General features: G+C 46.1%; 1 protein-coding gene across 1 annotated transcript in view; it reads left to right on the plus strand.

The window, feature by feature from the left end:
• CAMTA2 (calmodulin binding transcription activator 2) overlaps window positions 1–18,695 on the plus strand; it is an 89,514-nt gene that overhangs the window by 25,715 nt on the left and 45,104 nt on the right. Inside the window, exons 9-10 of the mRNA XM_067469650.1 lie at window positions 5,693–5,819; window positions 8,311–8,445. Coding sequence (XP_067325751.1) covers window positions 5,693–5,819; window positions 8,311–8,445 — 262 coding nt within the window. The remainder of the gene's footprint in view (window positions 1–5,692; window positions 5,820–8,310; window positions 8,446–18,695) is intronic.

The raw sequence follows: 18,695 nt of genomic DNA on the forward strand, positions 1-18,695 counted from the left end.
ATCCAGTCACGCCCAGCTGCAATCTATCCCCTGCATACCTCCACCCTTAGAATCATAGAATCATAGAATCAAAGAGTGGGAAGAGACCTCCTGGGCCATCCAGTCCAACCCCATTCTGCCAAGAAGCAGGAATATTGCGTTCAAATCACCCCTGACAAATGGCCATCCAGCCTCTGCTTAAAAGCTTCCAAAGAAGGAGCCTCCACCACACTCCGGGGCAGAGAGTTCCACTGCTGAACGGCTCTCACAGTCAGGAAGTTCTTCCTAATGTTCAGGTGGTATCTCCTCTCTTGTAGTTTGAAGCCATTGTTCCGCGTCCTAGTCTCCAAGGAAGCAGAAAACAAGCTTGCTCCCTCCTCCTCCCTGTGGCTTCCTCTCACATATTTATACATGGCTCTCATCATATCTCCTCTCAGCCTTCTCTTCTTCAGGCTAAACATGCCCAGTTCCCTAAGCCGCTCCTCATAGGGCTTGTTCTCCAGACCTTTTATCATTTTAGTCGCTCTCCTCTGGACACATTCCAGCTTGTCAATATCTCTCTTGAATTGTGGTGCCCAGAACTGGACACAATATTCCAGATGTGGTCTAACCAAAACAGAATTGCTTTTACCTGTAAACTGTGACTTACAAACTACTCAGCCCTTTAGAAGCAAGACTTACAATAACCCTTCCATCACCAACTGCCAGAACATATGACAAAATGACCTCTGTGTGTCTGTCTGTATATGTTGTGTGTCTATGGCATTGAATGTTTGCCATGGATATGTACATTATAATCTGCCCTGAGTCCCTTGCAAGGTGAGAAGGGCTGAATATAAATACTGTAAACAAACAAACAAACAAACAAATAAAGGAAAGGGCCCGAGGCTGTTAGGAATGGTGGGAGTTAGAGTCCAAAACACCTGGAGGAAGGCCAAAGTTCACTCATGCCCCATCTACTTAATTTCATGTGTTGTATTTGTTTGCCACACCTGACACAATACAATCTGAACACAGCAAATGCAGAAATATTTGGGTATTGTTCCATTATCCAGGCGGAGTCCACTAGGAGGCGATAGAGAGAGAAGAATAGTCCATTTAACAGGTAGGGAATTGAAGGAGGAAAACCATTCCCCCCATTTTCACTGGTTATTCCCCCTCCCCACTTCCCATTGCGGTTGTTTCCACAATGGCGACGTGGGTGGAGGGGAATAACAGGAAAATGGGGGGAATTGGTATTTCTCCTTCAACCCCCTGTAAAATGGCTCTAGCACCCCCCAGTGGCCTTTGCCCAGAGAATGGAACAGTACCCAAAGTTTACACTGTAGCACAGCAGTTCTCAACCTGGGGGTCGCAACCCCCAGAAGGGTCACCTGGCCATTTCAGAGGGATCGCGACGTTGCCTTCTTTGGCCCCGCCCCCGGAATAGCGGCCGGGCTCTGGGGCCACCCTATTCTCACCCCCTTTGACAGTGGTTCTCAAACTTCCTAATGCCGTGACCCCTTAGTACAGTTCCTCTCATTGTGGTGACCCCCAACCATAACGTTTTCATTGCTACTTCGTAACCATAATTTTGCTACTGTTGTGAATCGTAATGTAAATATCTGATATGCAGATATTTTCAAATCCCAAATACCCAATATGCCCAAATTTGAATACTCATGGGGTTGGGGGGGGGGTTGATTTTGTCATTTGGTAGATGTAGTGACTGGGATTTATAGTTCACCTACAATCAAAGAGCATTCTGAACAACACCAATGATGAAATTGAACGAAACTTGGCACACAGAACTCCCATGGCCAAGAAAAACTACTGGGAGGATCTGGTGGACATTGACCTTGAATTTTTGGAGTTGTAGTTCACCTACATCCAGAGAGCACTGTGGACTCAAACAATGATGGATCTGGACCAAACTTGGCATGAATACTCAATATGCTGAAATGTGAACACTAGAGGAGTTTGAGAAAAAACAGACCTTAACATTTGGGAGTTGTAGTTGCTGGGATTAATAGTTCACCTACAATGAAATAACATTCTGAATCCCACCAACGATAGAATTGGACCAAACTTCCCACACAGAACCCATGACCAACAGAAAATAGTATGTTTTCTGATGGTCTTTGGTGACCCCTCTGACACCCCCTCGCGACCCCCACAGGGGTCCCGACCCCCAGGTTGAGAAACACTGCCCTTTGAGGTCTCAAAAGCGGCGAGAGGAGCGTGGGGCTTTCCTCGCAGCTCTTTGAGGCCTGGAATAATGACAAGAGGGGCACAGGGCAGCTGCCCTCGTCTCTTCCTCCTCCTCTCCGGTCTCTTCCACCAGCGCCTCCAAACAGGGAGGAGGAGGAGGAGGGCATGCCGTGCTGCTGCCCCACGCTGTGCTTTCTTCTCCACCCTTCAAAGAATCTACCACAACCTACGTATCAGGTATTCCACAGCACTCTCCAGATAGTAGGTGAACTACACCTCTCCTAAATCACTGTCAATGTCTCCCAAACCTCTTCTGTTGGTCATGGGACTTCTATATCCCAAATTTGGTTCAATTCCATTGTTGCTGGTGTTCAGAATGCTCTTTGATGGCAGGTGAACTATAACTCCAAGTAACTGCAACTCCCAAATGTCAGGGTCTATTTTCCCTAAACTCCACCCGTGTTCAAAAGTAGGCATAATGAGTATTCGTGCCAAGTTTGGTCCAGATCCACAGTTATTTGGGTTCTCAGTTCTCTCCGGATGTAGGTGAACTACAACTTCCCTAAATCACTGCCCAATCCTACCAAACCCCTCCAGTATTTTTTGTTGGTCACGTGGGTTCTCTGTGCCGAGTTAGGTCTAGTTCTGTAATTTGTGGGGGTCTCAGTGGTCTGTGGAAGTCACAATTGAATCGGTTGAAGGTACTGCAAATCCCATCATCCGTTGTCCATACTCCCCCAAACATATTGTTTTTGTGATTAATCACTATGCTTTAATTAGGTTCAATTTGTAACAATAAAAACACATTCTGCATATCAGATAGTTACGTTAATGATTCATAGCAGTAGCAAAGTTACAGTTCTAAAGTAGCCATGAAAATAATTTTATAGTTGGGGGTTATAAAGGCTCCTTTATGCTATTTGGGCAAGGGGGTCACACAATCCCACCGCCCTAACCCCAATTATAAAGGCAGGCTTTATGGCCAAACAATATGACTGGACAGGGGCAAACAGATCCCACCACCGTCCCTCCTTTAATAAGGAATTCACACCACTCTGGCACTTAGATAACACTTGAGGGGATGTCCCTTTATTTAATCCTTCGCTGCCACCATAAGAATAAATGAACAGGAACCCTCTAGCTATTGAAGATGTTAAAAGGTTGTTTAAAACACCACCAAGTACTGTCTATTAAAAGGGTTTCTTTGTAGGAAAACAGATGAGGTTGATTTTAAAAGAAAAGGGACTAAATCCACAAATGGCACTTGACTCAGGCTTAAGTTTTAAAAATAACAAGAAAGGTTTATTGAATAGAAGTTACAGAATAAAGCGAACGCAGTTGAATAGGCTTGGCTGTTACAATTAAAGTGTTCTTGTTCTTAAAAGCGTATCGGTTGCATGAGAGAATGGTTCTATCTTTGTTACAGTTCCTATACACAACCCAGCTATTTCTTCTCTAAAATAGCTGTAACCAGTCTGCCACAGCCTACTTTGCTGTGCAAACTACAGGCAAACTGCCTAGTCTAATCACGAACTCCTAGTAGCTTCTCTAACCCTGCTCTATCTCTAACATCAACCAGAACTGAACTGAACTGACTAAAAGCAGCTTCTTACTTTCCCTCCAACAGGCTAACTCCGCCCCCCTTTAACAAACCAATCCTGGCTGTTTCAGGGCTGGCTCAGGCCTAGGCCACTCCCCCTCTTTGAACTGGAGCTTTTCCCTAAACCAAAATGGCTCCTGCCGCTCCCTGCCAGGCCTTCTAAGCTGAAACTACCTAGCCTGTCTCTTCTAGGCCCTGCCACCCCGGCTGGCAAGGTAAGGGATCTTCACAGGGGTCACCATAACATGAGGAACTGTATTTAGGGGTCACGGCTTTAGAAAGGTTGAGAATCCCTGCTGTAGCACTCCCTAATGGCCTCCACCCAGATAATGGAACAGTACCAAAATGTGAATTCAGGCCATCCCCGAGTTACAAACTTCCGACTTAGAAAGGACTCCCAGTTCAGAACGGGCCTGAGACAACAGGAAGTGAGAGGAGTCTGCCCCTTGGAAGAGAAGTTCACTCCTGGGGAAAAGGGGTCTACGCTTAGACTCAAGCCCCAAACCTTCTTGCCACAACAAGTCAAATTTTGCAAAATCCAATCATCGCAGGGACAGGGGTGTTCGCCCTTTCCTATGCTCTCCAAAACATGTATGCACACATACACCCATACACACACCCATATATTTACACATACATATATACAGAGAGGGAGAGAGAGAGAGAGAGAGAGGGATCATTGGAGTGACACTTTAAAAAGTTCCCATTCCGACTTATATTTATTTATTTACATTATTTATGTTCTGCCCTTCTCACCCCGAAAGGGACTCAGGGCAGATCACAATGCACACATACACAGCAAATATTCAATGCCGTTTCTAGACATACAACACAGACAGACAGATAGAGGTATTTCAGCATTTTCCAACTTCGGCACCTGGAGGTTATGCTTGATTCCAGCCACAGGGGGGGTGCTGTCGCTTCATCCACTTTGACGCCGAACTCTTTTGATCTATTTCCTTTTTGTTCTTTGATCTCTGGCATTTTTTGTGGTGTTGTATAATACTTTCCCACTTGTGGCACCTAATTTTGCTACTCACAGCTCAGCTGTTTTTGAACTGCTTAGGTAGACAGTAAGCTAGGCTTAACAGTCAGGTGCTCAGTCCAACTCGGGCTTCGAATTCGCCACCTTCCAGTTTTCTTTTTGTCATGTCAGGAGCAACTTGAGAAACTGCAAGTCGCTTCTGGTGTGAGAGAATTGGCCGTCTGCAAGGACGTTGCCCAGGGGACGCCAGGATGATTTGATGTTTTTATCATCCTTGTGGGAGGCTTCTCTCATGTCCCTGCATGTAGAGCTGGAGCTGATAGAGGGAGCTCATCCGCCTCTCCCCGGATTCGAACCTGCGACCTGTCGGTCTTCAGTCCTGCCGGCACAGGAGTTTAACCCATTGCACTACCTTCCAGTTGGCAGTGATCTATTACTGCTTGTGATTAACCAGCTGTGCTGTAGGTTTGTTCTTAAGTTGAATACAAATTCAACTTAAGAACTAACCTACAGAAGCTCTCTTGTTCATAACTTGGGGACTGCCTGTATAAAGATGTTTTAATTTGTCATGTAGCGCAAGAATATTAAAATACATTTCAAAGCTACCCAGCCGCCCCACGGCATCCTCCTCGTCCTGCCTGTCATAATCAGCTGATGGCAGAGGTTGAAGAAGGCAAGGCCCTCCGGGTCTTGGTAAGCTCCTGCACAGAAAACCTAAACATGTAACTGTTGCCAAAACTCCCAGGCTCAGCTAGGTTCTTGGATGTATCCCAACAAATCAGCTTTGTGCTTTGCATTTTCCAGTTTACACACTCACTAACTGATTTTTATATGCTCCAACAGAGTCTGCCCCTTGGAAGAGTCTCCCTGGGCTCTGGGAGCAACTCCCATTACTTCCAAATCACTGACCCTCTCTTTCCTCCTTCTATGGGTCCCAGGGGGGCGTGAAGGTGCTAATCACGGGGCCCTGGGTGGACCAGGCCGAGCCCTACAGCTGCCTCTTCGACCAGATCTCCGTCCCAGCCGCCCTCATCCAGTCCGGAGTGCTGCGCTGCTATTGCCCAGGTGACAAGGCTTTGGGGTGGGGGATGCTTCTTGGTCTGTGTGGGGGGAGGTGTGGTCCCTCTATCCCAACTTGCCTGTCTGGCCCAACTTACCTGTCCGAACGCATCTCCCCTTATGAACCTGCGAGGACTTTAAGATCATCTGGAGAGGCCCTGCTCTCAGTCCCGCCATCATTACAAGCATGGCTGGCAGGGACGAGAGACAGGGCCTTCTCATTGCTGGCCTCTTGGCTATTGAACACCCTTCCTATGGAGATTAGGTCAGCTTCTTCGTTTTTAGCATTTCACAAAAAACTCAAGACATGGCTGTTTGAGCAGGCATTTGCGAATACTGAGTAACGGACATGAGAACAAAACAACTACAAGATGGGATTGGACATTGTTTTAATGAGTATTTATTGAATTATGTTTCATTACAGCTGTTTTTATATTGTAATTGTGTTTTGATGGCATTGAATTTTGCCTTGTAAACCGCCTCGAGTCGCCGGAAGGCTGAGAGAGGCAGTATAGAAATGTACTAAATAAATAAATATCCCAGGCATGAGCAAACTTGGGCCCTCCAGGTGTTTTGGGACTACAACTCCCACAATTCCTAACAGCCTCAGGCCCCTTCCCGCTGTTCGGGGAAGCCTCACATTTACTCAGCATTCACTCTGCAAACATTCATTCCCATCCATACTCACCATCCTTCTTCATTTGGTCTATCTTGGAAAGAGGTGGATGTTCAGACTCTGCATTCCTTGCAGATCTGGCACACTTTTCCAAAAGGAAAGGGTCTCTTTATGTAGGACTTTTTTGCCGTTGTTTTTCTTGATTGTTTTGACAACTTGTAATTCAGCTCAGACTTGCTGGAGTTCCATCAATTCCAGAACAGATGTTGTATACATAGAGTATATCTGTCTCCATGATATTACAGAAACAAAATCAATACATACTTGTAAAGGGGATTACGGACTTTTCTGGTGTAGCTCAATTTCTACTCCTTTCTAAATCCATCTTAGTCTCCTACTTATACCTATCTCATTATTATTATTATTATTATTATTGACACAAAAGCCCAATATGTCACAGCAAATGAGATCTCTATGCTGGATTTCGTATCACACAATCACAAGTCGAACCCTTCCCAAGCGTCTAGGACTGTATGATGTATTTTCAAATGATGTGTGCAGATCCAACTCAGGTGGCCTTTTGCAGTTGACAGATCGTGATTTTGTCCATGTTGATTGTTTCCAAATACCAGCTGAGATCTTTTCGCACAGCACCCAGTGTGCCCATGACCACTGGGACCACCTGTTCTGGTTTATGCCAGAGCCTTTGCAGTTCGGTTTTGAGGTCCTGATAACGGCTGAGTTTTTCCTGTTGTTTCTCAACCCCCGAGGGGGGACTCAGGGCGGCTTACAAAAAGGCACAATTTGATGCCTACACAATAATACAAATAAACGTGTAAAATAGCAATTAAAACAATTAAGACAGTTAAAACAATCAATATATATCACAGTCAATAAACCAATCTCAAGCTCAGCGTTCGCCAACTCAGAGTCCATATTTCATTCTACATTATCTCTTCTTATCGGTTGTTGTAGTCCTTTATTCATCTGCCAGATTGCCCAAATGCCTGGTCCCAAATCCATGTTTTTAATTTCCTTCTAAAGGAAAGGAGGGATGTTGCTGATCTAATTTCCCCGGGGAGTGAATTCCATAGGTAAGGGGCCACTACCAAGAAGGCCCTGCTCCTCATCCCCACCAATCTCACTTGGCGGGGTCGAGAGCAGGGCCTCCCCAGAAGATATTAAACTTTGAGGCGGGACGTAGAGGGAGATCCATTCGGACAGATGTGCTGGGCCGGAACCATATAGGGTTTTGTAGGTCAAAACCAGCACTTTGAATTGTGCTTGGAATTGGATCGACAGCCAGTGGAGCTGACATAACAGGGGGGTGGTATGCTCCCTGTATGACGCTCCGGTGAGTACTCTGGCTGCCGCCTGCTGGACTAGTTGAAGTTACCGAACAGTCTTCAAGGGCAACCCCATGTAGAGTGTGTTGCAGTAATCTAATCAGGATGTAACAAGAGCGTGGACCACCGTGGCCAGATCAGGCTTCCCAAGGTACGGGCGCAGCTGGCGCACAAGTTTTAATTGTGCAAATGATCCCCTGACCACCGCCAAAACCTGGGGTTCCAGGCTCAGCAATGAGTCCAGGATCACACCCAAGCTGCGAACCTGCGTCTTCAGGGGGAGTGCGACCCCATCCAACACAGGCTGTAACCCTATGCCCTGTTCGGCCTTACGACTGACCCGTAAGGCCTTATGACTGACCCTGTTCAGCCTTACGACTGACCCATAAGCCCTTAGCTAGACCCCAATCTTCCAACTGCATTCCGTCCACTTTCCAGAAGGGCCTCCCTTGGTCTGGGCATCTTGGGGTGGGTGCCCCACTCCTCGCGGGGTCCTAACACCCTTTTCTTTCTTTATTTCCTCCCTCTCTCTTAGCCCACGAGGCCGGCCTGGTCCCTCTGCACGTGGCTTGCAAGTCCCGCGTGGTCTCCCTCTCTGTCCTCTTTGAGTACCGGGCAAGGAACTTCTTAGCGCTGCCCAGCACACAGATGGACTGGCTCTCTTTGGACGGTGAGTGAGTGAGTGAGTCAGGAAGACAGGGCAGAGCGAGCGGGAGACGCAGCATTACAGTGCCCATGGGGCCAGGAAACACAAAGTGTATTTCACAAGGAATTATTATTATTATTATTATTATTATTATTATTATTATTATTATTATTGGGTTGTTTAGGTTTTTCCGGGCTATATGGCCAGGAAAAACCTAAACAACCCAGTGATTCCGGCCATGAAAGCCTTCGACAATACATTATTATTATTATTACTAGCCGTCCCCTGCCCCACGTTGCTGTGGCCCATTCTGGTAGTCATGGGGGTTTTGTGTGGGAGGTTTGGCCCAGTTCTATCGTTGGTGGGGTTCAGAATGCTCTGTGATTATAGGTGAACTATAAATCCCAGCAACTACACTTCCCAAATGTCAAGATTCTATTTTCCACAAACTCCACCAGTGTTCACATTTGGGCATCTTGAGTATTTGTGTAGAGTTTGGTCCAGATCCATCATTGTTTGAGCCCACAGTGCTCTCTGGATGTAGGTGAACTACAACTCCAAAACCAAAGGACACTGCCCACCAAACCTTTCCAGTATTTTCTCTTGGTGATGGGAGTTCTTTGTGCCAAGTTTGGTTTAATTCCATTGTTGGTGAGGTTCAGAATGCTCTGTGAATGTAGGTGAACTATAAATCCCAGCAACTACAACATCCAAATGTCAAGATTCTATTTTCCCCAAACTCCACCAGTGTTCACATTTGGGCATATGGAGTATTGGTGTAGAGTTTGGTCCAGATCCATAATTGTTTGAGTCCACAGTGATCTCTGGATGTAGGTGAACTACAACTCCAAAACCAAAGGACACTGCCCACCAAACCCTTCCAGTATTTTCTGTTGATCATGGGAGAACTGTGTGCCAAGTTTGCACTTTGATTGTAGCATCAATAGTAATAATAATAATAATAATAATAATAATAATAATAATAATAATAATGAACTATAAATCTCGGCAACTACAACTCCCAAATGACAAATTCATTTTTTTTGAGTGAAGGACATACATTGGGTTGTTAGGTATCTTGTGTCCAAATTTGGTGTCAATTCGTCCAGTGGTTTTTTAGTTCAGTTAATCCCACAAACGAACATTACACTTTTATTTATATAGATGATGATGATGATGATGATGATGATGATGATGATGATGATGATTATTATTATTATTATTATTAAGGTAAAGGTAATAGCTTCCTCTTGACATTAAGTCTAGCCATGTCAACTCTGGGGGTTGGTGCTCATTTCCATTTCTAAGCTGAAGAGCCGGCATTGTCCGTAGACACCTCCAAGGTCATGTGGCCAGCACGACTTCATGGAGCGCCATTACCTTCCCGCTGGAGCATTACCTATTGATTGTTGAAGACTTTCATGGCCTGAAACACTCGTTTGTTGTGTGTTTTATGGGCTGTGGGGTCATGTTCCAGAAGCATTCTCTCCTGACCTTTCGCCTGCATCCCTGGCAGGCATCCTCAGAGGTTGTGAGGTCTGTGGGAAACTAGGAATTGTGGGAGTTGGAGTCCAAAAGACCTGGAGGGAGGACTGAAGTGAGTTGCTTGTAAGTCGGATGTTTGTAACTCAGAGGTGGTCTGTATCCCGCCGGGGAAGGGAAGGGGAGAGATGGTTGGTGGCTTCGCTGTCGGAAAAAAACGTGCCGGCCAGCCGGGCCCGGCCTGGGCCGGTTCCAGGGTGTCGCCTTTCTTTCGAGGAGGGGGATATTCCTGGCACCCGGAGGAGGGGGGGGGCTCCTTGTGTGCAATGGAAACTCAAGGGCCGAGTGGCAGCAGAGGAGGCGGCAGAGGTCAGAGTCAGGAGTTTCCATGACGGGGCAAAGCGGCCAGGAATAACAGGCCCACGCTGGCCGGCTCCCTGCCCACCCCTCCCCGCCAACACCGCTGGACCGCAGCCTCACGGCCCCCTCCTCCCTTTGCTCAAGGCAGCATTGAGGAGGGGGTTTCTGCAAGGGACACACACCTGGGTTCTCCAGGGAGATCCTGAGTTGGAGTCCATCTCCACGTAGATAGACCCCTGGCCAATGTCCATGGGGGCATTGGGGAGGGGTCCCCTTGGAGTCCGGTGGAGCCTCCTTCCTTCTCTGGAGGGTTTTATGCAGGGGCTGGATGGCCATCTGTCGGGAGGGGTTTCATTGTGTCCTCCTGCCTGGCAGAAAGAAGGGTTGGACTGGATGGTCCTTGGGGTCTCTTCCAACACCTTGGTTCTCCAGGGAGATCCTGAGTTGGAGTCCATCTCCAGGTAGATAGACCCCTCCCCAATGTCCATGGGGGCATTGGGGAGGGGTCTCCTTGGAGTCTGGTGGAGCCTCCTTCCTTCTCTGGAGGGTTTTATGCAGGGGCTGGATGGAGGGGTTTGATTGTGTCCTCCTGCCAGGCAGAAAGAAAGGTTGGACTGGATGGTCCTTGGGGTCTCTTCCAACACCTTGGTTCTCCAGGGAGGTCCTGAGTTGGAGTCCATCTCCAGGTAGATAGACCCCTGCCCAATGTCCATGGGGGCATTGGGGAAGTGTCTCCTTGGAGTCCGGTGGAGCCTCCTTCCTTCTCTGGAGGGTTTTATGCAGGGGCTGGATGGCCATCTGTTGGGAGGGGTTTAATTGTGTCCTCCTGCCTGGCAGAAAGAAGGGTTGGACTGGATGGTCCTTGGGGTCTCTTCCAACACCTTGGTTCCCCAGGGAGGTCCTGAGTTGGAGTCCATCTCCAGGTAGATAGACCCCTCCCCAATGTCCATGGGGGCATTGGGGAAGGGTCTCCTTGGAGTCCAGTGGAGCCTCCTTCCTTCTCTGGAGAGTTTTATGCAAAGGCTGGATGGCCATCTGTCGGGAGGGATTTGATTATGTACTCCTGTTTGGCAGAAAGAAGGGGGGTTGGACTGGATGGCCCTTGGGGTCTCTTCCAATTTTAGGATTTTATCCTCGTCACCATCATCATGATCATTCATGATGAGGATGACGGAGCCTCCTCTTCTGGGCTCTCTTCCCATTGTTGTTGTTGTTACTATATTTATGTATACTCCGCTGTGTCTCTCCTGCAGTACCATCGTCATCTTCACCACCTTGGGGTCCCTTCCAACTTTAGGATTCTCTCATCATCAACTTTGGTGGTGATGATCATAATGATGGAGCCTCCTTCTCTGGAGGGTTTTCAGCAGAAGCTGGATGGCCATCTCTTGGGAAGGGTCTGATTGTGTGCTTCTTCCCGGCTGAAAGAAGGGGGTTGAACTGGATGACCCTTGGGGTCCCTTCCAACTTTAGGACTATATCATCACCATCATCTTTGATGATGATGATGATGCTGATGATGATGATGATGATGATGATGATGATGGAGCTTCCTTTTCTGGGATCTCTTCCAACTTTAGGATTCTATCATCACCATCATCATCATCCGTGATGATGATGATGATGATGATGATGATGATGATGCCTCTTTCTCTGGGATCACTTCCAAATTTAGGATTATATAATCATCTTTGGTGGTGGTGGTGATGATGATGATGATGATGGAGCTTCGTTTCTGGGATCTCTTCCAACTTTAGGATTCTGTAATCATCACTATCATCATCACTTTTTGTGGTGATGATGGTGGTGGAGCCTCCTTCTCTGGAGGGTTTTGAGCAGAAGTTGAATGGCCATCTCTTGGGAAGGGTCTGATTGTGTGCTTTTTCCCGGCTGAAAGAAGGGGGTTGGACTGGATGACCCTTGGAGTCCCTTCCAACATTAGGATTCTATCATCATCATCATCATCATCATCATCATCATCTTTGGCAATGATGATGATGATGATGATGATGATAATGGTGAACCCTCTTTAACTGGGGTCCCTTCCAAATTTAGGATTCTATAATGATGATGATGATGATGATGATGATGATGATGATGATGATGATGAAGATGGAGCTTCCTTTTCTGGGATCTCTTCCAACTTTAGGATTCTATCATCATCATCATCATCCTTGGCGATGATGATGATGATGATGATGCCTCTTTCTCTGGGGTCACTTCCAAATTTACGATTATATAATTATCTTTGGTGGGGGTGGGAGTGGTGATGATGATGATGATGATGATGATGATGATGATGATGGAGCCTCTTTCTTAGGGATCGCTTCCAAATTTAGGATTATATAATCATCTTTGGTGGTGGTGGTGGTGATGATGATGGAGCTTCCTTTTCTGGGATCTCTTCCAACTTTAGGATTCTATCATCATCATCATCATCCTTGGTGATGATGATGATGATGATGCCTCTTCTCTGGGGTCACTTCCAAATTTACGATTATATAATCATCTTTGGTGGTGGTGGTGGTGGTGGTGATGATGATGATGATGATGATGATGGAGCTTCCTTTTCTGGGATCTCTTCCAACTTTAGGATTCTATCATCATCATCATCATCCTTGGTGATGATGATGATGATGATGCCTCTTCTCTGGGGTCACTTCCAAATTTACGATTATATAATCATCTTTGGTGGTGGCGGCGGTGATGGTGATGATGAAGCTTCCTTTTCTGGGATCTCTCCCAACTTTAGGATTTTATCATCATCATCATCATCCTTGGTGGTGCTGATGATGATGATGATGCCTCTTCTCTGGGGTCACTTCCAAATTTATGATTATATAATCATCTTTGGTGGTGGTGGTGGTGGTGGTGATGATGACGATGATGACGACGATGATGATGATGATGATGATGGAGCTTTCTTTTCTCGGATCTCTTCCAACTTTAGGATTCTGTCATCATCATCACTATCATCACCTTTTGTGTTGATGATGGTGGTGGAGCCTCCTTCTCTGGACGTTTTTGAGCAGAATCTGGATGGCCATCTGTTGGGAGGGCTTGGGGTGATGCCTTCCCTTGTGAAACAAGGGGGTTGGACTGGATGGCCTTGGGTCCCTTACAACTGATGCCGAGGCTGGCCACCTGTCAGGAGGGTTTGGATGGCATCTTCCTTTATGGAACAAGGTGGGGGTTGGACTTGATGGTTCTTGGAGTCCCCTCTTGACTCTTGATGAACCTAGAACTTGGTCATTTAGTATAAAGTTTTTCATGTTGTGGTCTTCTGACACAATCAATGCAATGGCCTGGAACTTGCCGTGGGAAGTACCGGAAGGTGACCACAGCCCTGCCCGCAGTGAGGAAGGTGAGGCTTCCTTGGAGTCCGTTCCCGGCCTGCTTCCCGGGAGTCCAACACAATCCAAGGGACTTCCAGTCCCGGCTGGTGGTGCACGGAGCGTGTCCCTCCGTGCCGGTGCTTTGTGTGCGTGTGCCGCTCTGCGTGAGCGCCTTCAGATCTCATTAAGGGATTGCCACCCCCTCCCTCCCCCCCTCCCTCCACCTCTGTGGCTATTTTGGGACGGACAGCGGCCGGAGTCCGGTCACACTTTGCAGCCGGCCGCAGCAACCCTGCCTCCTCTTCCTCCTCCTCCTCCGAAAGGAGCTTTGTCTCATTTAGAAAGGAGTCCGAACTGGGCTGGAGTTTGGGGAGGAGTTTGCTGACCGGTGGCAGGTGGGTGGGGGTCCCGGCCCCTCCCTCCTCCCCCTCCTCTTTGCATCCCAGAGTTTCTGTGACTCGGAGGGGAGGGCACACAACGGGGGCTTCTCCACAAAGGAGGAGGAGGAGGAGGAGGAAGGCATTCTGGATCCAGACCGGGGGCTTCGCCTCGCCTGCAGGACAGCCGTGGGCAGCAACGGACCCCCAGCAGCCCCCCCAAGGGATGGACACCACAGGTACCTGGGGCTTCAAGGCATGGAGGTCAATGGGGGGCACGGAGGGGTCACTGAGAGAGAAGGGGGAGGACAAAGGGGGGAGCAGCAGTCCGAGGGTTCCCTAAAGGAAGGCACCATCCGAGCTCTCCTGACAGATGGCCACCCAGCCTCTGTTTAAAGACTTCCAAAGAATCCTAAAGTTTGAAGGGACCCCAAGAGCCATCCAGTCCAACCCCAAGTTTCAGCCCCTCCCAACAGGTGGCTTCGCTGTAGCATCAATAGTAATAATAATAATAATAATAATAATAATATAATCCTTGAGTTTGAAGGGTCCCCAAGGGTCATCCAGTCCAATCCTCGCCTTGTTTCATAAAGGAAGACATCATCCAAGCCCTTCCAACTGATGACCACCCAGCCTCTGCATAATGGTAATGATAACAACAACAACAACAACAATTGTAATAATAGTAATAATAATAATAATAATAATAATTGTAATAATAATAATAATAGTAATAATAATAATACAATCCTAGAGTTTGTTAAGACCCCAAGGGCCATCCAGTCCAATCCTCGCCGTGTTCCATAAAGGAAGGCACCATCCAAGCCCTCCCGATAGATGACCACCCAGCCTCTGCATAATAATAACAACAACAATAATTGTAATAATTGTAATAGTAATAGTAGTAATAATAATAATAATAATAATAATAATAATACAATCCTTGAGTTTGAAGGGACCCCAAGGGCCATCCAGTCCAACCCCCTTGTTCCAGTCCCTCCTAACAAGTGGACACCCAGCCTCTGTAGCATCAATAGTAGTAGTAGTAGTAGTAGTAGTAGTAATAATAATAATAATACAATCCTTGAGTTTGAAGGGTCCCCAAGGGTCATCCAGTCCAATCCCCGCCTTGTTCCATAAAGGAAGACACCATCCAAGCCCTCCCAACAGATGACCACCCAGCCTCTGCATAATAATAATAACAACAACAACAATAATTGTAATAATTGTAATAGTAATAGTAATAATAATAATAATAATAATAATAATACAATCCTTGAGTTTGAAGGATCCCCAAGGGTCATCCAGTCCAACCCCCTTGTTCCAGTCCCTCCCAACAGGTGGACACCCAGCCTCTGTAGCATCAATAGTAATAATAATAATAATAATAATAATAATACAATCCTTGAGTTTGAAGGGTCCCCAAGGGTCATCCAGTCCAATCCTCGTCTTGTTTCATAAAGGAAGACACCATCCAAGCCCTCCCAACAGATGACCACCGAGCCTCTGCATAACAACAACAACAACAACAATAATTGTAATAATAGTAATAATAATAATAATAATAATAATACAATCCATGAGTTTGAAGGGCCCCCAAGGGTCATCCAGTCCAATCCTCACCTTGTTTCATAAAGGAAGACACCACCCAAGCCCTCCCAACAGATGACCACCCAGCCTCTGCATAATGATAACAACAACAACAATAGTAGTAATAATAATAACACAATCCTAGAGTTTGAAAAGACCCCAAGGGCCATCCAGTCCAATCCTCGTCTTGTTCCATAAAGGAAGGCACCATCCAAACCCTCCTGACAGATGGCCACCCAGCCTCTGCATAATCATAATAATAACAATAATAATAACAATAACAATAACTGTAATAATAATAATAATAATAATAATAATAATACAATCCTAGAGTTTGAAAAGACCCCAGAGGCCATCCAGTCCAATCCCCACCTTGTTCCATAAAGGAAGGCACCATCCAAACCCTCCCGACAGATGACCACCCAGCCTCTGCATAATAATAATAATAATAATAATAATAATAATAGTAATAGTAATTGTTATTATTATTATTATTGTAATACTTGTAATAGCAATAATTATAATACATTTCTTGAGTTTGAAAGGACCCCAAGGGCCATCCAGTCCAATCCCCATCTTGTTCCATAAAGGCATCATCCAAGCCCTCCTGACAGATGGCCACCCAGCCTCTGCATAATAATAATCATAATAGTAATAATAGTAATAGTAATTATAATTGTAATCATTGTAATAATAATAATTGTAATAGTAATAACGATAATACAATCCTAGAGTTTGAAAGGACTCCCAAGGGCCATTCATTCCAGTCCCCATCTTGTTCCATAAAGGCACCATCCAAGCCCTCCTGACAGATGGCCACCCAGCCTCTACATAATGATAGTAGTAGTAGTAATGATGATGATGATGATGATAATAATACAATCCTAATGTTTGAAAGCACCCAAGGGCCATCTAGACCAACTCCCTGGTTCCTTAAAGGAAAGCACCATCCAAACCCTCTTGACAGATGGTCACCCAGCCTCTGTTTAAAGTCTGCCTTAGAACCCTATAATTTGAAGTCCAAAACACCTGGAGGAGGGCCCAGGTTGGCCCGTTCTTGCTGTCGTCTCTTGACTCCATAAAGAATTACTATCAGGAAGAGAATGAATGACTAGAGACCGCAGGAGGTGAGAAAGGCCCTCGTTTGAGTCCAGGTTTGTGAGGCTCTCCTTTGCTCTCTCTTCAACGTTGGCCATTTCTGCTCCTGTTTCAAGGACTGAGTGTGGATCGCTCTGTGCAGTTTGGATTATTAACGAGCTAATTAACACTGTAGTGGGTAAGACAGCATAGGAACACCACCAAACGTCTTGTGCGATGAGGGCCCGTTTCCCCGTACCCCGTAATAATGACGATAAATATCATAACGATAGTTGTTGTTGTCATTGTCACTATTGAAGACAATTGACCTTCTGGAAACGCTTGTCCCATAGCTGTGTGCTAAATTAAAAACACACGCAAAGACTCGTGTATTTTATGTAAATATTCACATATTTTAATGACGACGATGACGATGGTGGTGATAGTGAGTCTAATGCAATGAAGTGGTGTTTGAATAATTGGTTGACTTCAAATGATGATGACGGTGGTGATGGTGATTATAATCCATTCATTGGCAAGCTTGGGTCTTCCCTCCGAGTGTTTTGGAGTCCAAGTCCCACCATTCCTAACAGTCTCAGGCTGTTATGAATGGTGGGACTTGGAGTCCAAAACACCCAGAGGACCAAAGTTGGCCCATGCCTGGTCCAGGTGGTGATAGTTGTATTTGTTGATGTACCTTCAGGTTGTTGCAAGGTCTCCAAAAGGAGAGAGTGTCCCCTTGCAAGGGTGTCTGTCCCATTGATCTCTATGGGCCTTGGCTCCGCCCCCCCCCCCCATGAGGTCACCCACTTGCCAGGATTACCTTGGCACTTGCCCAGACTGGGAAACGAGGCTAAGCTGAGTCAGGATTAGCCTCAAATGCGTCTTCCCCTGCCTTTCCATTCCCCTCCCTCCCTTCCTTCAATGCACCACGAGGGTCCCAGGGCTGGAGAGGAAGAGGGTCTCCCTTCTCATTCATCTTAGCAACGCAATAAATTTTTAATACGACGAGAACGTCCAGCTGTGTTTGTATTTCAAGGTATCTTGAGTCCTGAAAAAAAGGTAGAATGATGATGGTGTTGATGGTAATGGTGTTGATGATGGTGATGTCAATGATGTTGATATCAAAGTTGTTGATGTTGGCGGGGACGAGGCACAGGGCCTTCTCTGTGGTGGCCCCTCGGCTGTGGAACGCCCTTCCCATGGACGTTAGATCAGCCCCTTCGTTAATGGTGTTTCGTAGAAAACTAAAAACCTGGCTGCTTGAACAGGCGTTCGGATAAACAGTGCAATGTACACAATGAATATAGGATATAGGAATATAGGAACGGAACTATGGATGACGAATTTGGATCACGATTTGTTAATGTGTTGGTATTGATGTGTTATTACCATGTATACTGTGTTGTTAATGGTTTTTCAAATTTTGTATGTTGTTGGATTGACTTTTTGCTCTTGTTGTGAACCGCGTTGAGTCGTCTACGGGCTGAGAAACTGCGGTATACAAGCAAAGTAAATAAATAAATAAATATGATGTCAATGTTGATGTCGATGTTGATGATGTCAATGTCAATGTTGATGATCTCGATGTTGATGTCGATGTTGTTGATGATGACGATGTAGAGGTTGATGATGTCAATTACAATGGTGATGATGTCCATGTCAATGTTGATGATGTCCATGTCGATGATGTCGATATCAATGTTGATGATGTCGATGTTGATGATATCGATGTCAATGTTGATGATGTCGATGATATCGATGTTGATGATGTCAATGTCAATGTTGATGATCTCGATGTTGATCTCGATGTTGTTGATGATGACGATGTAGAGGTTGATGATGTCAATTACAATGGTGATGATGTCCATGTCAATGTTGATGATGTCCATGTCGATGATGTCGATATCAATGTTGATGATGTCGATGTTGATGATATCGATGTCAATGTTGATGATGTCGATGATATCGATGTTGATGATGTCAATGTCAATGTTGATGATCTCGATGTTGATCTCGATGTTGTTGATGATGACGATGTAGAGGTTGATGA

The sequence above is a fragment of the Anolis sagrei genome, chromosome 6 (assembly GCF_037176765.1).
Source record: "Anolis sagrei isolate rAnoSag1 chromosome 6, rAnoSag1.mat, whole genome shotgun sequence".
In the NCBI taxonomy this organism is placed as follows: Eukaryota; Metazoa; Chordata; class Lepidosauria; order Squamata; family Dactyloidae; genus Anolis; species Anolis sagrei.